Here is a 22,158-nt window from a genome sequence, read left to right as displayed (position 1 = left end):
CCAATACAATAAAATTGAAATAGACGCAAGAACTATCAAATAAATGCAAGAAAATCCTAGTAAGCAGTGGTGTAAAGGCGTCTTAAAAAGTAATGAAAAAAGCAGGATAAGAGCTCATCATAAAAAATTAATGGTAGAACAACCCAGATGCAGAAGCTACAGAAATTGAAATGCTTCCATCATATTTTTAAGAATATATTTGTAGAAACAGAAAAGGAAAATTAAAAAAGAGCTACACATATTTTTTGTTTAATTTTAGATACATAAAGTGCACTTATTAAAGTAAATAAAGTAACATATTTTCTTCTGGGTCCTCATAAATTTTCCCCCTTTTTCAATCTAAAAAATACATGTTTATGATATGGTTCAGACCAATCAGATAATATGATAATGTACTAATTTACTGCAGTGAAATTTTACAAATTGATTCAAGTCATTTTTATTAGTGGTTTGTTGTACAAGCTAGCCAGTTCTAGTCAAACCCAAAATAAAAATAAAAAATACATTTAAAAAAATCTAAAATATGTAAAAAACAAGTTATGATGAAACTTGAAAAAATAAGATCACAAATTATAAAACGTATTGTACTAGGAGACAGCTCTGCCACATCTCATTCATAGTAACCCTCCAGTTGGCTCTCAAAAATAATTTATCTCCATTAGATCATAATAAATTTTTAATGGAGCCAATGAAAGGGAGCAGTGGGATAGGCTTTTCCATATCTCTGTACAAGCTATAATCAATGCAGGGAGGATGAAAGTTTCCCAGCCCTTGGTTTCCTTTTGGAGAAGCATGGGGTCAGATTATATTTCTAATTGAATTCACTTACACAGCAGTAGTCTGGGTGTGTCAGACCAATTTCCCCTTAAACAGATTATGAGGATTACAATTAACATGATGGCAGAGACAAACAGCTCATTTGTCATTAGTGCAACTGGATTTACATGTTTCACTTTCTATAGGACACTAGTTGCAATGTAAAATATTTCTTTTTAAATTACTGATTATGTACTGCAGTATTTTGTTTTTCATATGCAAATTTTCTGCTGTGACATAACCCAGTGTTGGTTTGCACACCACAGCGTGACTCTATATTCAAACATTTGGCCTCAAATTTACTACTGTTATGTCCTTTTTAGCACTTTTTTTTGTCAATTCTTGTTGCAACCACTAATTTCTTGTTTAATGTTCCATATTTGGGTGTATGCAAATGATGCATTACACAATGCACAAATAAATATCACAAGAAGGTGCCAACTCCTACAGTTTTCGCTTACATGAAGCAAAAACCAAATTCATTAGCCAACTCAGAGTCACACTCTTCGTGTCTACAAGCGTGATCTTGACCAATCAGGTCCTCTGGCTTATTGCTTGGCAACGCACAAGGAAAGGGAGGGAGCAAATTTACTCTATAAAAATAGCACATCAATAGCTCAGTGTCTGAAAAAAAGAAAGTCAGTCATGTCAGAGAGGCTATAAATAGTTCCTCGGAGCTTGGAACAGGTGTAGTGTACAGTAACACAACTGTATTGCTGCCCACACATTTGACAGCAAATATGCAATGGGTATGACAGAACTGTGCAAAATTAGTGAAACATTTTCTTTTAATTTTTGTTCTTAATTTTGTTGATTAATTTATTTGTCAGTTTACATATTACATAAAATAAAAAGTATGCCATTTCATAAGAAATGCTGGAGAATTTTGCAAACCAGAAGAGAAATTATTTTCATACTCTGCATATCTGATATTTTCATACAATTTTCCTACTTTACAGGATTGAAGGTATTTAATGAGATGGTCTTTGGTCATGCAATTGCAATGACACATTTTTTTCAAAAAAATATGGTGAAAAATTGATTTTTTATAACTGGTTGATTTTAGATGTACTTCAAGCTGCACTGTATTGATAATCAAATCAAGGGGCGATTGCAGGCCGTCAGCCTGATGCAACTCATTCCCGTTTATTTTCACGCGAAAGTGGCAACAACTCTGTGTATTATTTCCCTGTTATCAATGGCAATTAAAAAAAACTGGTAACAGTAGAACCTTAAAAGGCTTTATCAGGGATGTCTTATCCACCAGACATCTCATAGGGAGGCTGGCCGTTTCCAGGGCAACCCTCACAAATGGCAACTGACGTCAAGAAGGTAGGAGAAATACCAGGGAGAGCCAGAGCTGCTATGCATAATGGATTATTGAAAAAGAGCCCTCTTGTGCAAATGACTTAAAATATGCGTGCCTGGCTGAGCTCCCTACCACTTCAACCCCCTCCCTCCCATGTGATGAGAAAAATAGATGTTGACAGTTTTCTGGGTTTTACTTGCTGACTGGCACAGCTTGAGCATAGCTGATCCTGGTGAAATTGTCCATCTAGAGTCAAATAGTGATTTTTTTTCAGTGAATACATGGGAGTTAAACAATTTTCAGAATGGCAAAGACAAAAAAGTCTCGTTTAACTTAAAAATTGTTAAAAAATGTATATATTTTTAAACAAACTTTACACAAAGACGGCTAAATTTGTAATAAAAAGTGTCTTTTTTGAATAAGATGTACAATAGTTTTGGGCAAAAGTCCTGTATTGTGTAAAATTAGGTATAAAACAGGTCTCCAACAGACATATAAAACATACAAATACAAAGACTTACATATACATTAATTTGTTGGAAAAAAATATGTGAATTTTACTTTTGTACTTAGTTCCCAATAAGAAAATTTATTTGATTGTGTTTTTTATGTGTAAAAAAAAGGAGTGGTGAGGGTGCTGAGCTTTCATTTTTGGTAGAAACTGCAGAGGAAATGTGCAAAAGTGAAGAAGTAAGTTTGTGAAAGCCTAGGGAAATCCCATACACTATTGTAAGTCAAGGGTGCAAGATGCAGTGCAATGCATGATTTAACATGCTCTGAGTTTCTTAAGAAGCGACTAGCATAAGTTGTGCATGGGGAGCAGGGTGGGGGGAATAAAGGAAGTGAGGAACAACCCTGGTGTGCTAATGCCACCCCTCTCAAATGCCTCCCATCACAGCTGCGCCACTACCATACCAGATGATCATTAATTTATTATCTTGAGCCCATAATTATTTTTACCTGACATTTTGGTGCACCACAGGTTTTATGAGATCAGACCAAGGTCTTACCTCCTAAGTTGCCTGAAAACCCAACACGCAGTCTACACGACATAACCAAATCCAATCGACAAGCGAATCTAAAATGCCACAAATGCCATGACTTCCTCAATTATTTGACTATGGATGACAATTTTATTTCCCATTATGTTAATACTCCTGATCAGATAACTTAGAACACTCTTCTTCTTAACATGTTTGCACTTTTAAGTTATTTTATGAAAGATTTTTGCTTCAATCTTGACTCCTTGCATATAAGAAATGAATGAAATTTGTTTTAGTATAAAGAAAAAAATAATTTTCCTAAAAAAAGAAATTGAAGATTTTCTACCTTTTTCCAGTGCAGATGAGTAGCAGAGGAAATGGGCGTTTTCTGCATGTGTCCTAAACGGCATGGATTATGAGTCGCACACAGCGCTGTGGTTTCAGTTCTTCCTTTCAGCAGTCAGTGTAGATGCTGCTAGGAGAAGCAGTAAATGGAGAGAAAGGCAGAGCTGGAGTATGAGGTGAAAAGCAGCGAAGTGGGAGGGTGAACATATTGGTGGTGTGTGTGTAAAGAGGATGTGAGATGAAGTAGTATTTTTGATTGAAGAGGCAGAGCCTTCTTCTGTCATAAAAAGACCAAATATATGTATAATTGTTAAAGAAACTAGACATAATCAGAATTTATGGTAATAAGAAGCAATACACCATTAAAAGTGCATTCCCTTTAACACCAGAGCTCCAGTGTTTTTGTTCTTTAACATACTGTAATGTAATTCCACTAGATTCCGAAGGAGAAAAGCCGCTTTTCTCCTTCAGAATCTAGTGGAATTACATTGATCGTGTTAACGATTGAAAAGTTACAATACGTTAAAGATTTTGTGTTTAACTATCACCGCTTCAGATGTTAAAGGGTTAACCGTATTCAGCAACACTATAAAAATAATGTTTAAAATATTCCAAAACCAAAATATGTCAGAAGGTGCACATTATGTGTCACGTAGGCCGTTTCACAATAAGCTTAGATTCTATTTTTATAGTTTTAAAACATGTGTCAACGTGCAAGTAATTACAACGGTTAATAACAGATTTAAACACAACTTGATATTTAATTCTAACTCATAAAGTATTTAAGTTAAAAATCCTTAAATGCCAAACTGAACTGAACGGAGTCCCACAGGGCTCTCTTCTAGGGCCCATCCTGTTCATGCTTTACATGCTCCCCTTAGGAAACATAACCAGTACAAAGTACAAGTAATTACAACAGTTAATAACAGATTAAAACACAACAAGATATTTAATCCTAGCTCATGTAGTATTTATATTAAAAATCCTTAAGTGTCAAACTGACCTGAACGGAGTCCCACAGGGCTCTGTTCCAGGGCCCATCCTGATCATGTTTTAATAAAACTACCCTTAGGAAACATAATCTGGAAACACAGCAAAGAATTAGATAATCTAATTCTTCTTTGATAGTCCTGGAATCAGGTTTTTTAGGAGTTTTTCCTTACTGAGAAGGAGGGTCTTAGGGCAGGGATAACCATTTTTAGTTAGTCTTTTTAGTTTAGCAAACAGCTATTGTTTATATTTTATGACCGACCTTCTGCTTCAGTACATTTACCGGCATGAAGCCCAGGCAACGGTTTTGCGATATTAGGCTATAAAAATGAAGTAGAATTAAATTTAACACAAATTCAGAAGAACTCTTTTTTTAAAACCACTACAGAATTAGATTGATGAGCAAAACCAATTTTAAATGAACAGTGGCTAACTATTGTATTTGAGGAAGAAGGATAGTCTCATAAAGTTATATATATATACATACACCTCCTTATACCTTTGAAACCAGTTAAAATAGCTCTGAGGAAATTCAGTTATCATGATAATATTCAAAACTTTAAAGTCAGAGCATTTGCATGCTGCACAGAACATCATTTGTGAAATTTAATTGAGTGTATTGTTTTCAGGTAATAAAGACAAAGAGAAACAGTAGAAACAGTGATGCTTTCACCTTGCAAATGCACGTATCTGAGAGCGTTTTGATCTGGGTTAGCACTAGCTGATCTGGGTAGTTTCAGGAAAAGGTGGTCAAAAAATTTAGGTCAGTTGACTACCTAATTTTACTGAACGGCGTCGTACTTCCTGCATTACATCTTTCTTTTATGGCTTCCTGGTGACAATGCTGGAATTCACTGAGCTTAGCACACAGAGTAAAAATCCCTTTCTATGCTGTTCCTTGGTTGTGAAGGCTGGAATGAGAGGCAGGGAATGCCCTGGACGCATCAGTCCATCACATGGCCACGCAGAAAACAAACAACAATGCACGATCATCCTCAGAGTTCATCTAAATGTAATTTATCTGACACTAAACGACACTGGAAAGTCTCTACTGTTAGCTTACAGGATGAAATGTTTGTACCAGGAGTGTGTTTAGAATTTAAAACATCAATTATATTAAAACAAATTACAGTTGTAGGAGAAAATATGTGAACCCTTTGGAATAATTTTGTTTTATGATTAAATTAAATTTGAAAAAGTAAAGTTAAAATCACAAGTTCATCTTCAACATTTTGACAGATTTTTGAGTAATGTTTACTAATAAAAACGACTATACAGCCAGAATTTAGGCGCACTGTATCATAAAGCAGACTTTCTATTTTTTAACAAATTAAAAGTTTTTAGGTGCACCATATGTTTTCCAAAAATACAGTAAAGTTCACTTAATTATCTTTGATTTAATTTTTGTTTGTTAGACTTACGAATTTCTCACTGAAATGCACAACAAAAAGTAAAATAAACAGTTTTTCTTATTCACTACTGACATTACTGATCCTTTGTGACATAAGGCGTATTATATTTTGAAAGGAAGTTGTGAACCTCTGTCAAAAGTTAATAAAAGGCTATTTTTAAAAATATATTTATGCTTTATTTATGTAAAAAAAACAATAGTCATTTTGCATTAATCATGATAACAATAACAGAAATACAAATCTGTCATATTTTTCTAACAAGTAAAGTTACATTTTGTGGCTCCCACTGGATTGTTGTCTGTGAGAAATCGACCCGAACGGCTGGTTAAGAGCTGAAGGTTGCAGAGCCTTGATCTAGCCCGTTAGTATGATAAAATCACATTAATTTGAAAATGACTGTACACATTTTTATTTAAATTTGTTTGGTGTTTAAAACAGAATGATTCATTTTGCTGTTGCAGTTAAGCAACTGCAGATTAACAAAGGATTTTCTTAATTTATTTTCAAAGGCCAAACATTGACTTTGGAATTAAAATACATGAGAATTTTCAGTACAAGTAATACTTCTATAGAGCTATTAATAATTGTACTTGTAATAGCAATAATACTATTACAGTACAGTAATAGTACTATTATAGTAAAGTAATAGTAATTAGTACTTTTCTGTTTATCTTCTTTGTTTTCCTGACTACCATCAGAGGTCGCCATAGCAACGATTCCTCCACCCATTTCAATCAACTTTCATACCTCTTCTTCACAGTACCAAACATCCTCAACCTTCTTCACCTCTACTTCCTGTAACCTCATTTTTTTTACTCAGATACCGTCTTGTTGCATCCTATGTTCATTCCTCTCTTTTCCAGAGCAAACCTCCACCTCTTGATGTCCTCCATTTGCTCACTATAGATTACAGTGTCATCTGCAAACATCATGGTCCCTCCTTTATGTTGGACTTGTCCTTTACCATCTCCATCTTCTTAACCCATATTTTACTTGTTTAGCTGATCCTCTTTGTTCAATCTTGAGTGTTTAAGATGTAAAGTAAAAAAAAAAAAATCTGTAGAAATGAGTGATCTAAACATGTTAAATGCTGTAAATATTTTCTGTACACTGAAAAAAATGAAACATTGAATCATTTAACATACGTTCTGTAATTTGTTGCATTTAAATATTTTAGTTTTCATTAAATTCAAATTTTGGGTTGATGGTTTACTAACTCAAAACATTTAATTTGATTTAAAAAAAAATATTGTTAAATGTAACACATAACAGAATTTTTGTTAACTGATTCGATGTTTCATTTCATTTTTGGAACTCAGAGAAAGCTACAAAGTTTCACCTCAAAGTCAGAAAAATGTTTTGTGGCAATTAAGCCATTCATTTATAAAATAAAGTTTTGAAATGTTCTCTACTATTGAGTTTTTTCTATATATGACAAATGTAACTTCTTTCACTTTTAATAATAGCACATTTAAAGTTACTTTCAAAACAAAACACATCCTGTGTCTAATCAGATCCTCCAGCTGCAGCAGATTTACTTTAATTAAAAATGCAAGAAACAGGAGATTTTCTATTTTCTAATTTTGTGTTCATCCTTTCTCTTCTCTTACGAGTGAATAAAAACATGACAGCGTGGAATTCAAATTATTTTAAAATATATACATGCAAATGAAATAAGATAATGTCACTGATTAGATTAAACCTCTTACAATAATTTTAATTGTTAGGCCTATTGAACATGTCAAAAATCTAAATATAAATTAAGTAGTTAAGTCTGAAGTTTTCTTCAAAGCCAAAGAGCCACAATGGAGGAATAAAAGAGCGACATGCAGCTCCTGAGCCTCAGGTTGCAGACCCCCACAAAAAAAGTTAGGAAACTACTGACAAATTTATTATTTTTATTTTCTTTTTTTACAGTATAGATGATCAAATACAGTCATCTTTGTCTTGAGTTCAGTTGAAGTGCTAGTAGAAAAGTGCACGCCAAGATTTTTTTTAGGGGGAAGACGACTAGACCTACACAGAAAAATACAGAAACCACTTAAATTTAAACAATTCAAACCAAAGATTAGCATCTACAACTACAACCAAAATCACAACTTTTTAATAACTCAGTTTGATCTGACCACACTGAATGACGACAAATGTTTAGCATTCACTCTGAAGCTTCACTATTCAGAATACTTTGTTTTTGTCCTTTGTGGTCAAAGCTTGAGCCTCACTCAAACTTGATGCCCTGAGCCAGAGGGAGATCTTTGCTGTAGTTAATCGTGCACGTTGAGCGCCTCATGTACTGCTTCCAGGAGTCGCTGCCCGACTCCCTTCCACCTCCGGTGTGCTTCTCCCCGCCAAAGGCTCCTCCAATCTCAGCTCCACTTGTGGGAATGTTGACATTCACTATGCCACAGTCGGACCCTTTGGGCCCGAGCCAGCGGAAGACCCGACCCATATCTTTGGTGAAGATGCTGCTGGACAGACCTTGCTGTACCTCATTGTTCCACACAAACGCCTCCTCTTCTGTCTTGAACTTCAGGACGTAGAGGATCGGGACAAATGTTTCAGTATGGACAATGGATGCGTTATGAGGCAACCCTGTTATGATTGTGGGCTCTACATAATTTCCAGGACGGTCCATCACTTTTCCGCCACAGACGATGGTGCCACCCTGCTGCTTGGCCTGCTCAACAGCTGCCAGATACTGTTCCACAGCCTGCTTTGTGTGCAGAGGACCATAGAGAGTGCTGGGGTCCCAGGGGTCTCCGATGCGAACTTGCTTGTAAGCCTTGGCAATCCTCTCTACCACAGTGTCATGGACGCTCTCGTGCAGCATCAGCCTCCTCGTTGTGGTGCAGCGCTGGCCGGCCGTTCCAACAGAAGCGAAGACAGCAGAGGGTACCACAAGGTTCAAGTCTGCATCCTCAAACACAATGATGGCGTTGTTCCCACCGAGCTCCAGCAGTTTGCGTCCAAATCTCTCTTGCACCATCATGGCCACCATCTTCCCGACGTGGGTGCTACCGGTGAAGGACAGCAGGTCTACGCGCTCATCTTTTGCCATGGCTGTGCCAACATCAGCACCCCCACAGGTCATGGAGCAGATAGCCCCAGGCAGATTGTTTTGCTCCAGCACTTCAGCCACAATCTTTGTAACGGCAACGCTAGTGAGCGGCGTGGTTGGGGCGCCTTTCCAGAGGCATACGTTGCCACAGATCAGGGCGATGGCGTTGTTCCAGCCGTAGACAGCGACAGGGAAATTAAAGGCAGTGATGATGCCGACGAGACCAACTGGATTCCACTGCTCAATGAGAACGTGTCCCGGTCGCTCTGAGGGAAGGATTGGTCCACCAATCATCCTCGAGAGACCAACGGCATAATCACAGACGTCAACGTATTCCTGAACTTCACCCACTCCCTCAACATAGATCTTGCCCATTTCCAGAGACACCAAGCTTCCAAGTACTTTAATTTTCTTTCTTAACGCATCTCCAATCTGCCGTACAATCTCGCCTCGTTTCGGAGCTGGAATGTCTGCCCAAATCTTCCAGGCCTCTTTTGACTTTTGGACAGTTTCTTCATACTCTGCCAAGGTAGCCTGAGTTACTCTGGCGATCGGCTCATTATTGGCAGGACAATAAGATGTAATGACCTCGCCGCTACCCCCCCAGCTTCCATTATAAACTCCAGGGTTGTCCTCAGACAAACCAAGTTCTTTCAGCCAAGAATATTTGGGCTGGTTGATGAGCAGACTTGACATCGCCGCTGATTGTTGACAGTGAAAAGAGGAAATTCTTTTCTTTAAGAGGAGCCTGCTGTAACGGCCAACGGTCAGTGTCAAGCAGCGCTGCATGGGTGCTGCAAACAAACAGAAATCAAAAATTGAATAAAACATTTTAGCAAAAATTATGCCAAAAAAAACGTATTTCTACAAAAATGCACAATAATGAAAATGTTAGATCAGCTTTTCTATGCAAATGGAATGATGAAGATGTGTAAAGCAGTTATTTAAGATAAAACAAAAAATTGATGAGTCTTAATTTACTAAACTGGATTTTACACACTTTGAAATCAAAGACATGTGTGTGAAAATATAATGTTTTGAGAAGCTCAAAGGTTTTTTTCCAAACATCAGTCTGGGTTAAACTTTCTGTTCCTGGATTGTAAATAATTAACTGTTTAAAAGTCTCACTCCAATCATCTTTTGAGCTACTTTAAAAGCATTCCCCAGCTGTATTTTAATAATAATAATGCAATTTGTCGACCAAATTACAAAAAACGACCTTGTCCCCATACTGGTCAGAGCTTTCCGTTCACATGCTTTCCCATTATCTTACATCCCCACCCCACACCCCCAAATTAACATTATGGGGGGAACAGAAATGGCAAACAATATTGGAGCTATCTAGCTGATCCAGATTTAAGCTCGGACGAGCAAAAAACAAAGACGTGCTTGGATCTAGTCGTCTACAAGTGGATGCATCACAATGGAGTGGAGCAGGGAGTTTGTGGCCCACCCCGTGCATTGTGTACATCACATATACAGTTGTTTTCTTTCGACATTTGTGTGGTTGCTGAATGACCTGCATAAAGAAATACTTGTTAAATTTTCGGTATATGTCCTTTGTCATCAGAAAAATTCCACAAGAACATGTTAAAAACACTATTTTCATCAGAGTGGGTATTTGATTTTTTCCCCCCTATTGCCTGATGGGGGAATAAAAAGTAAAAATAAAAAAAAAATGTGGACCATAATGATGTAATTGAATACTATTCTTCTTTAACTTTCATATATAATTACAAAAATACAAGTGAATTCTGTCAGTTGTGGGTTTTCCAAAGGAATTAAACTTAAAATGTACAATAATATCTTTAACCTTGCAAAATGTTTAGTTTCAATAACTATGAAAATAGTTTACAACCTTTAAATGGTAAAGCCACATGCTTTCATTTGGAGCATGGACTCCAAAAATGTCCTCCAGATTATATAACCATATCCATACCTGTTTGCTCAACCATACTCAAAGTTTGAGTTTGCGCAATAAGTTTGGACAAATGCAAAGCTGTACATATTTAAACGTACTCGCTCTATAGAGTGTGCAGTTGCTCAACCTCTAAATCAAAAATGTTAAGAAAATATATTTGTCCCAACTTTCTATGTAATGTACACTTTACAGTTGGACATTCCAGGCATTCGTTTGCTAATGTTGCTACTTTTGCAGCAGGTTGAAGGGATTAACGAGGATAAATCCAAAGTTTATACGTTTGCACTCTTTGCTCCTAAAGAAACTTCACGAGCACGCTCGCAACGATAGCTATAGTAATCTTAAAGTATTATAAATGCTGTTTATTAAACCATTTAACTCACGTGAGAAAGAGGACGACAGGCCACGTTCACTTGAGAACAGGGATGTACTTGTGTTCATTAACCGGAAGTACTTCTCCTGCTCTGCATTCTGATTGGACAGCCGTCCAGGCGCCCGCTCGGTTAGATTGATCCATGCTAGCAGGTTTCCTTTGTTTTGAATAGCCGTTTGGCGGTTGTTTTCTGGCCTAAATCTTTGTTTTTGGAGAAAGTTGTCGTTGCAGCATTTTGGAGTATGAGTGGGGGAGTGTATGGAGGAGGTAAGTGAGCCTTCGTGATATAAATAAATGAAACAGTTGTCCACGTTGTTCTGTAGCTTTAGCCATCATTGTATTTTGCTAGCTATGTTAGCTAAGCTAAACCGTAGCTCTACGGAGACAAAATAAACATTTTTAGTGTTGTTGGAACCAGTGTAATAATATACAATTTTAGAAGGTGCCCTAGTTTTAATGCCGTAGGTCAGTCTACAGTCTATTAATGTTACAGTCGTCAATGCAAGTAACGGTTACGTGAAAGGAAATGAATGAAGTGGGCATCCCGAAGTCACTCAAACAAACGTGTATTTTGTTGGTAGTGATCCTATAGCTTGAAGTGTGCATTTGAGTAAAAAACAAAACAAACAAAAAAAACATTTCTTTTTCCACTGATATTCTATTTCAAAACATCCACTTCTTTTGGTTTGTATAGCAGTATGTTAGCTAAAGTCCTCCATTTACACTAAAGATATTTATTTTATTATTAATCAATTACGACAACAATTATTTAAAAAAAATGGATCTTAATTCTCAATGTTAATAATGAACGTAATTTTTTTTTAATAATTATGGGTAATCTGGCTTGATTTTCACAAAAGAGACAACAAATGTCACCTAAAATTCAATCATTTTTTTCTTTTTTTTATTTTGGTAGGTATTTTTGCATATAAATGTTTTCTATCAGCTTTTTTAATGGGACTGCAGTAAACAAAACAAAAACAATATCTGGTTTTCAGTCTGTAAAATGCAAACAAACGTCTAAATAGACAAAGGTAATCTTTATTATTTTAATAGTCAGCACTGTTGATGTTGACCTTTAATTTGAAAAACACTGCTTTTAGGAATTCTGTAAAACATTATTAGTTGCTCTTTTTATTTTATTTATCTTGGGGGTTTGTAACTATGTAAAAATGTATTGGATTATACCTTAAAGTGTTTCTAATGATGTATTTTCTTGCTGCTGTTAAACACATACAAAATACATTTATTGACTCATTTAAATTGACTTGAACTAATTATGTGGACGCTTCCTTTCCACAGATGAGGTGGGAGCTTTGGTTTTTGACATCGGCTCTTATTCAGTAAGAGCTGGCTATGCAGGAGAAGATTGTCCTAAGGTAAGTAGATCATTGAAATGACCTGATTAACTATGTGTCTTTTCCTCTTCCTGTGGGTCTCTAATGTCCCTCTGGTGGTTCACCAGAAATGGAAGCTGTCACCCAGGAGACAGACATTACAAATTAGGTTCAGATCATTATAAAACTCTTGCTTTAGAGGTTTTTTTTTCGTGATGTAGGAGGAGATTAATGGTATGAATGAAATAAAATGTATTGAATTGAGCGTCCTTGTTTGTATCATGTTATTAATAAAACACGATCAAGCCAATTCACTTTTTTCTATAATAGTTATATATATGTATTAATTAATTATACCAGAGCTGGTTTATTCACAGAATGTAAGTAAGTTGATAATCTAGTAAGAACATATCCCATTTAAGTATTTACGACAATCATAAGAAACACTGTAGTAAGATTGGAATAATAATTTCATGATATTAATTCTGCAAAAAAAAAGATCTTACTGTTTTGATTTGGGTCCCTCTTTTTATTTCCTAAAGAGAAGAAATCATGTATTTTTAAAATGATATGTGCAAACTTCAATTTGTTATTGTTATTATTTTTTATAAATGAGAAAATGTCTATTTATAGTTGTTATCCCTCATGTTCAATAGTGGGAGGCTGTGAGTTGTGCTATTAGGGCTGAGACTTTTAGTGCTCCTGACACTTTAATTAGGCTCAAATAGGACAACTTGACCTGATATGTTTTGCATTTCCTTTATTTTTGGCTTAGGCTGACTTCCCCACAGTGATAGGTGTGACTCTTGACCGGGACGATGGCAGCACGCCCATGGAGACGGACGGTGACAAGAGCAAGCAAAGTGGCACCACCTACTACATCGATACAAATCAGCTGAGGGTACCCAGAGAGAGCATGGAGGTTATGTCTCCGCTCAAAAACGGAATGAGTGAGTGTAAACCAGATAATGTTGCTGTTATACATTATGTTGTTGAAAGTGAAAAGGGTCATGAGCTAGAAGAAAATTGACTATTTTGATATTCACAGCAATATTTTGATTGCATTTGATTGCACATTTTCCAAACATGCTTTTCTGGTTAGAAGTCATAAAACTTAACCTTTCAATAGGCTATATGGGTTATAGCAATTTTTGTCAGAAAACGCTTGAAGTGCAATTATTGTTCCTATTGAAAAGTGGACTGGAAAATGCAGTGCTCTGACTCGCAGTAATTTTTTGCATCAGCTAAATGTTAGCTTAGGCTGTAGGTCAGTTCATTTAGTAGACGGTCTGTCAATCGTTTGGTCAGGGGTTTAAATCCGTTATTGGGCAAAACAAAAACACAATTATAAATAAAAAAATTCTTGCAAAATTATTAAAAAAATATGTTTCCCCTATTTTCAAATATATTAAAATAACTGAAGATAAATGATTATTAGTTAGTCGATGTGTGTCCTAAAATTTTAAGTTTGTTGACATGTTCGCATTAATAGAATTGTGTTTGCAGTAGGGATGCAACGATATAGTTCCCTCACGGTTCAATATGTTCCTCGATATGAGCGTCACGGTTTGATATGTATTGAGAAAGAAAAAATAAATCCTGAAATACTACTATTCCACAAATGATTTATTTTGCAAAGAAAAATACTATAACGAAAAATCATATTTTTTCCAAGTGCACAGTTCTTGGCACTTATTGCAGAATCGCATTTAAATAGAACTCTTGTATACTTGAAAATATTACAACTTTTATGAACTGCAACAATTTAAGCAGTTCTTAAAAATTTTGACAGCTGGATGGTCATACATAATCTAAACTGAACCAATTTAAAGTATTTAGAACTGACTTACTCGTCCAAATAAACAACAGCAACACAGGAAAAGTGAAGTATCCCTCAGCTGCCCGTCCTTTATTCGTGTACCTTTACATGTTTTTATATTAAAAAAAAAAAGTATCTCAGTATCTCGTTTATTTATCTGACTCTGTAAAAAGTAGTTTCTGCCAGGGAGGGGGAAGAAAGGGCAGGGATTTTTTGCAGCAGACACCCTTAAGGCACCTCAAGCTGGTACTGAATAAATATGTGTTTTGTGAAAAAATTTGTATTGAATTGCCGATCATGTATTAACCCTTGTGCTCTCTTATGGGGTCCAGATGAGGTTACATTGAGGTGCTAGCCCTGCCATGACAAAGGTGGACTAGACTTCATGTGTCATTGGACACCAGTAAAGATCAACAATCATTGAAAAAAAGTTTAGTGCACAGTCTTGTGGGGTACAGATGACCTCACTTTTAATGTAAACAAGCCTAGGAGAGCGGAAGGGTTCTGTTCTGTTTTATACTGAATATTGTTGCATCCCTAAATGTATATATGTATAAGTTAAGTAAATGCAAACAGAACAGGAAGAAAAGCATTTCAAAACTCTTAAATATTATTTATGGTGTATCATTAAAAATTTAAAACAACATAAACACAAAAAAATATATATATGTTGCTACAACATATGTATTACACACACCTTATTCATAATTGTACCATATCCAGAATATGAACTTTATTTTGGTTATTTCCTGTGCAAACATTAAAATAAATGAGTAAATGTTCAATGTAAAGTTAAAATAAATGGGCTGAAACATCATGTTCTTTGATGCAAACATAGCATTTTAAAATTATCCTCGTCTATACCCTTTTTTTTTTTCTTGAGTGTTTCGGTGTGACTGCTGACGTAGGTGAACTTGTCACAAGGCTGGATGACGTATAAATGATCATGAATATTGATGTGGTTATTTGAAGCTCAATCCAGTCATTTTCATGAGCTTTAATAGTTTAGTGTTCATTAGGAAAAAAAAAATCTAACCCCTCTCCATGCTGGGTTTAGAGCCGTCTATCTTCAAATGCTTGTCAAGTATAGGGAATGAGTCAGACATCCAAAGTCAAAAGCACAGAGACGAACTAATCTGCATTCCAACCCAAAATTGATTTCCTTAACCTGCTGCATGTTGTGACGAGAAGAAAAAATGTGTATAGATTTGGCCAATGATATCCTGACGGTTTTCACAGTTTGTCAGAGAAGAACAAACTTTAAAAGGGTCAATTTCAGTGGTTTAGTTTAAATTTTGCTCAATAATTGGCTAAAATGTTGAAAAATGAATTCATTATGATATTTATAAATGATTTAAGTCTCATTAGCTTAAGACATAATAGAGATGACTGATATGGAAGAAACACCCTAATGCAGTGACCCAGCTTCCAATGTTCATCAGAATCTTGTCCAGTAGAGTTTGGCTATGAAGCTATTTAGAGTGGAGTGTGACACCCATCCTAATTGCAGAAGAACAGCCCAGTGGGATTACAAGCTCCATTAGAGGTCTGACCTGGAACATCAGTGCCTTGTGCTGAAATTGTTATCTAAAAAAACTTCTCATTGCTCCACTTTCTTTGCCAGCTGACCCAGTCAGAGAAACGGTTTCTGTGATGCTGATTTTGGATAATTTATAATGGAGCATATGCTAACTTTACTTTTTGTAATGGTATATTTGCATAGAAGTAACTAGAAGTACAATCTAGGGGGGTAACAATTCATTTTAACAGTGATTCATATCATAATTTGTGGTTGTTGATCTGAGTCGATTTTGGTTCATTTTGAACGATTCGATTCACTAACATAAAATAGATCCAGGACATCTTTAGCCAAAAACTTCAACCAGTGCAACTCAGAGAAAATACCTGGTACTGAACAGTACAGGTGAAGTTTTCCAGATTCCTCGTATTTCTTGAAAAATAATCAAATATAAATAAAATATGAATACATACAAACAAGTAAACAAGAAAATAATGGCAAAACCATTCATGTTTTAGTTTCAATAAGTTCTGTTTTTTTTTCAACATCATAATAATATAGAGGGAACATTATTAGAACATTTTACCACATGTCTTTGTAAAATTCAAAGTGTTTCCACACATTGGACTGTAATCATGGATTGATCATTTTTGCTGCCATCCTGTTTGCTGTCAACTGTGATGGCATTTGTTAGTTTTATGTTATAGTAAAATAAACAAACTGTGCCTCAATCCAAAGGGTATTTTCCAACATCAATATATTCGATTTATATAAGATTCGATTAAGAACAGGCCTCAGATCTATCTGGTTGGATATAAGAATATAAACCAATAATTACACCCCTCGTACAATTGTAAATTTGTTAATAACAGCGCAGGTTATAACTAGATGTAATCCTGAAAAATGTTGTTGATGATGTGGCAGTATTTGAATGCTAAGCCGGAGATCCTCGTTCTATCAGGTGCTCTGGACTATTTGGGCACCAATCGGCAAAAAAAAAAAAAAAAAGGAAATACAGAAAACAAAAACCAATCCAAAAAAAGTACAAAATTACGCCCTCAGAAGTAACATCATTTGAAGTGGTTTGGCAGAGATTTTTACGCCGGATGCCTGTCCTGACACAATCCTGTATTTTATCCAGGCTGGGGACTATGGCTACATAGTTAGACAGTAACGTAAAGGGTCTCGCATAAGGACCCACACCCTTGAAGCTGAACCCCGACTTAATCAACTGAGCTATCCTGGAACTCTATGTACTCGACAAAATAAGACTAAATTGTTTTGCTTTGATAAAAGTCATTCCATTTTTTTAAACATTCCTGAAAATCCAGAATCAGCTTTTTTATGTTATATTTTTGATTGTGTAATCGTTTTTTTCTTTACAGTTGAGGACTGGGACAGCTTCCAGGCAATTCTAGATCACACGTACAAAATGCACTTCAAGTCTGAACCCAGCCTACATCCTGTCCTCATGTCAGAAGCATCAGTAAGTTCACGTCTATTTGAGTAAAAGTTTGAAACCGCTAGCTGTTGGTGTCGTCGCATCAACACTATTTCATTCCCAGAACTGCAATAAACACAGAGACCCGTGAGTGGGCTAATGTCTGTTCTGTGTTTTCAGTGGAACACTCGAGCAAAACGGGAAAAGCTAACGGAGCTGATGTTTGAGCATTACAACATTCCTGCTTTCTTCCTGTGTAAATCAGCTGTCCTGTCTGCGTATCCTTCACTGTTTCACTTCATCTCTTAGCAGACGACAGCATTTATTTAGTTAACAGAATATTTAGTAACTTCCCTGAATACAGACTTGATACATTGCCTTGTGTATGTGGAGTACTTCCTTTACTGTGAACTTTCAAGGTTTGCTAACGGGCGGTCTACAGGTCTAGTCCTGGACAGCGGTGCCACTCACACCACTGCGATTCCAGTGCATGACGGATATGTCTTGCAGCAAGGTGAATATATAGTGAAAAGTGTTTATAATTAAGGGAATCTGCAAGTACCTCTGTTGTGTTTTGTTGCCATCTGCTGGATGGAGCAAACGTTCCTGCCAAATTCTGCTCCTGCAAATGTTCAGCTACTGCAGTTTTGTTTGGTTCTCTTGTTGTTGCTAAAACTACATCTCTTTAGTAACTTATTGAGTTTAATATTTAATTCAGTTCTTCCCTTTTTGTGAACTGATAAAACAAAATCTTTTTATTGAATATAATTAAATTTGATCAAAAAAATGAAATATGTGAAAGTGAAATATGATTAGTTGTGTGTAGAAACCAAACATTTTAAAGGGCCTATATCATGCTTTCAGAGTAAACTGTAAACTATATCCATATATATGATCTTACATTACCATTTTCACACTAAAGAACAAATTATTTATAAAATATTGGTTATTTTTGTGAGCTTTTCCCTATTCGGAAGTACTCGATGTCTGAGGCGCTGCCTTTTGATGCTTGAGGGTGCCGCCCATTTCATGACATCATCCTAGAGCCGACCTCGAAATCGTGTCTGCATTTCACCCACGAAAACAAACGACATCCGAACTTTTCCAAAAATATTTGTGCATATCTTTGGTAGCCCTGACAGTCGATAAACTGGTTGTAGCCATGGCCGGGGTTGGCTGAGCGCCGGGGCTAGCAGCTTAGTTCTGCTAGCTGAGCAATAAAGCTAGCGGATGAGCACTGCTAGCTGAACGATGAAGCTAGTGAATGAGCCCCGCTAGTTAATCTCCAAAGTTAGCAGCTGAACACTGCTAACTGAGCAATAAAGCTAATGGCTGAGCGATGAAGGTAGCGGATGAGCCCTGCTAGCTGAGTGATGAAGCCAGTGACTTAGCGCCGCTAGCTGAGCGAGAAATCGGGTGTTTGCATTAGCCTGGAAGCGGTTCTGGCAGTGCAGACTTTTCCTTAAATGGATTGTTCTTAATTTGTGACATCAAAGAATCAAAATACCGCTTTGAGGTTGTTTACAGTGAGGAATGAACATTATAAAACACCTAAAAGCTCAAAAAGTTGATTTTGCATGGTGAAGGCCCTTTCAAGGCATTGTGGGTATTTTAAGGTAGTGAAACTAAATATCTGTGTCTATTTTACCATATAACAAATAGAATAGACTTTATTAACATTTAGACATATTCCAAATTATTATAAATAAGGAATATGACTTTTTTTCTTCATGGTTTTAGGTATAAATTGGTAAAAATGTACAAAATATTCTGAAAAGTGTTGTATTTTATTTTCTGTTTCTGGCAGGTATCGTCAAATCTCCTCTGGCCGGAGACTTCATGAGTATGCAGTGTAGAGAGCTATTCCAAGAGCTAAATGTTGAAATAATCCCACCATACATGATTGCGTCAAAGGTAAACACTTTTTTGAAGTGTGTGTGTATATATATATATTATTTGTTGCCTTTGCTGTATAATCATGATGTGGGCTCCATAACAGGATCCAGTACGAGAAGGATCCCCAGCCAGCTGGAAGAAAAAAGAGAAACTACCTCAAGTCACCCGGTCCTGGCACAACTACATGTGTAATGTAAATATCTTCAGCACACAAGTCACTTCTTTGTGGTGTGTAAATATAATCTGACTTTTTCTGGGCCTTTCTGCTTCTAGTGTGTAATTCAAGACTTCCAAGCATCTGTGCTGCAGGTGTCAGATTCCCCGTATGATGAACAGTAAGAAAGCTCTTCACAACTTAATCTGTAGGATTAGATCTATCCATCTGCAAATTCTGAACATCTAACCACTGCATACTACGGAATGAACTCATTTTGTATGGGGCTCTATAGTGAAATGTGATGGGGCTCTAGGAATTGGAGTTTTTGGTGGATTAAAAAAAAAAAAATGACTGATCAATTTTTGCCCCTAAAAAGTCAATATAGCTGTCAGTTTAAGAAGAAAAAGGTTTGTTTTTTGATCATGTTTTTAGAATGGTGCCTATAAAAATCTGCTTAAGAGTAATTAATTTAATAAAATTAGATTTTTTATAAATATATTACATGTGTTATTTTCCTATATATTCCCTATATATTTCTTTGTAATGCAGAGTAAATACATATTTTTTTCTTTATTTTATAGATAATATAACCCATACCCAACATTCTTAAAATTAATATTGTCTGAGTATTTGTTTTTTCATTTTCTTTTAAAAATCAAATCAACTTTATTTATAAAGCGCTTTAACTTCTGCAAGACACCATACAATAAAACACCAAGAACACTAATAGATAAAATAAATTAATAAAATGAGCAAAAAAATAAAATTAAAAAAAGAATAAAATATAGAAAGTAAATTAGACTCTTGCTGATTTCTCAGTATTTTGATATTTACATATACTTTTTTTTCTTTTCTTCTGAATTTGTTAGTTTTAAAAATCTCACATCTTTTTAGGTTATAATTACTGTCTTTTTGTATGTTATATGGTAGATTTTTGTGATGTGCTCTATACATCAGTTATAAAATAAAATGCTTCCTGTGATTATTCTTATTGCTTGTTTCTGTAGTATAAATGTAGATTTTCTAGATTTCTTATTTGATTTTCCCCAAATTTCTTTGCAATAAATCAGATATGGAATAATTAATGAGGTAAAATGATTATCCTCCTATAAATGCAAATGTTTTACCAACATTTACACATCATTATTTTTGCAGAGTTATTGATGGTTTATAGTTTTCTTTATTTTTCTGCTTTACAGTAAAAAGTTTTTTACTTTTTCAGTAATTGGAATAATTGTTGTGTTTTACATATTTAAGTGTTGCTCCTGAATTTTGTGTCAAATTTGGCTTATTGGTGACATTAGATGGAAAAGATTGCACTCTGGGCTTTATTTTAATTTAATTTTATTTCATTTGAAAGAGATTTGTTATAGACGACTGTTGTCTTACGAATCAAATTTTCTGTTTGAGCAGAGTTGCTGCCCAGATGCCCACCATGCATTATGAGCTGCCCAACGGCTACAACTGTGACTTCGGGGCCGAAAGGCTAAAGATTCCAGAGGGGCTGTTTGATCCGTCAAATGCCAAGGTGAATGCTAACACGCCGTCCTTTCAAAGTAAAAGAACCCTGAAGAAATGCCCACAGCAGGAACAGCGCAGGGTCAACAGCAGTGTTATTTACACCGCAAAGACTTTCCTCCCTCAAAAATGTTCTTATTTGTTTTTTATCTTTTTGTTGTTTAAAAAGCAAGAAAGAAATATAACTTTTTAACTGCTAATATTCAGATTTTTTTTTGTTAAATTTACTCTGAATATAAATAGATTTTAGAATTGAAAAGCAGCAACAACTTTGATCTTTTTTTTTAATAATTTTCTTTTTTGGTGAGAACGGCTTTAAATAGTCACTAGTGTACACTAACAATGACAAAAAAATCCTTAATTGATATAATTTCTTTTTTTCTTTAGAAACTATCTTGTTTAAATGAAACCAATTGTGTTTTTGTTTGTCATCACACTTCCAGGGCCTGTCAGGAAATACCATGTTGGGAGTTGGTCACGTGGTGACGACCAGCGTAGGAATGTGTGACATTGATATACGACCTGTGAGTATCAGAAATTCAGACTTTTATATTATTGTTATTGTTATTATATTGTGGGTTAAAGTTTTTTTTTAAGAAATCTAAATTTTATTAAAAACTTTAGGGGTCAAAAAACACAATAGCAAAGAAATCAAGCAGTAAATAAAATGCTTAGAAATATTTTCTTTAGAGATTGTGAAACCATGAATGCAGATCATTTTGATATTTTCTGGAAATGTGTGAAGATCAGACTCTAGTAGAGAGATGTGATTAAAAAAATATTTATATAACTGGATTGGACCTGCTGAATGATTTTTGCCATGACTTATCTGGGAAACTTCCCTCAAACCCTAAAAAACCTCTTGATATTGTTGGTGGAGGTGAAAAAAGCCATAACTCGACAGAGGTTGTGTAAAGATTACCAAATGACTGGATATCCATCATAAAGAACATTAATGCTTTAGAGAAATTGACCTTTTCTTTAAGACTTGCATCGACCAAATGTACCAAATATTGGGACTTTCTGCATAAACCAAAGTAAGATCTAGATGTGACAAATGTGGAACATAACTCTCTTTATGTTTTTGGGTTATTGTGGTCTACTTGTTGTATTTTGTTTAAAAAAAATCCAATAAAAATTAAGTTGAAACATTTTTTTTTCTTCGTTGACGTCCCACTCTGATCATCTTTTGATCTATTTTAAAAGCATTCCTAGTGGTCTTTTTATTATGATTATGCAGTTTTTAACCAAAATAAAAAAATGC

At 35.4% G+C, this 22,158-nt stretch overlaps 2 protein-coding genes across 2 annotated transcripts in view; one reads left to right on the top strand and one right to left on the bottom strand.

The window, feature by feature from the left end:
* Window positions 1-7,736: 7,736 nt before the first annotated feature.
* Window positions 7,737-11,342, bottom strand: aldh7a1 (aldehyde dehydrogenase 7 family, member A1). Its single transcript, XM_024278768.1, has 2 exons — window positions 11,218-11,342; window positions 7,737-9,707 (listed from the first exon to the last, which is right to left on the bottom strand). The coding sequence occupies exons 1-2, from the start codon at window positions 11,273-11,275 to the stop codon at window positions 8,074-8,076; spliced, it is 1,692 nt and encodes a 563-aa protein (XP_024134536.1). The 5' UTR covers window positions 11,276-11,342; the 3' UTR covers window positions 7,737-8,073.
* Window positions 11,299-22,158, top strand: part of actl6a (actin-like 6A) — a 12,525-nt gene continuing 1,665 nt past the window's right edge. The window contains exons 1-11 of the mRNA XM_024278767.2: window positions 11,299-11,474; window positions 12,510-12,586; window positions 13,320-13,494; window positions 17,268-17,368; window positions 17,504-17,601; window positions 17,743-17,837; window positions 19,131-19,237; window positions 19,323-19,412; window positions 19,493-19,554; window positions 20,790-20,904; window positions 21,338-21,418. Of these exons, the coding sequence (XP_024134535.1) occupies window positions 11,450-11,474; window positions 12,510-12,586; window positions 13,320-13,494; window positions 17,268-17,368; window positions 17,504-17,601; window positions 17,743-17,837; window positions 19,131-19,237; window positions 19,323-19,412; window positions 19,493-19,554; window positions 20,790-20,904; window positions 21,338-21,418 (1,026 nt within the window). The 5' untranslated portion in view covers window positions 11,299-11,449. The remainder of the gene's footprint in view (window positions 11,475-12,509; window positions 12,587-13,319; window positions 13,495-17,267; window positions 17,369-17,503; window positions 17,602-17,742; window positions 17,838-19,130; window positions 19,238-19,322; window positions 19,413-19,492; window positions 19,555-20,789; window positions 20,905-21,337; window positions 21,419-22,158) is intronic.

This window comes from Oryzias melastigma, linkage group LG4 (genome assembly GCF_002922805.2).
Source record: "Oryzias melastigma strain HK-1 linkage group LG4, ASM292280v2, whole genome shotgun sequence".
In the NCBI taxonomy this organism is placed as follows: Eukaryota; Metazoa; Chordata; class Actinopteri; order Beloniformes; family Adrianichthyidae; genus Oryzias; species Oryzias melastigma.
This window is presented reverse-complemented; position numbering and strand designations above follow the sequence as displayed.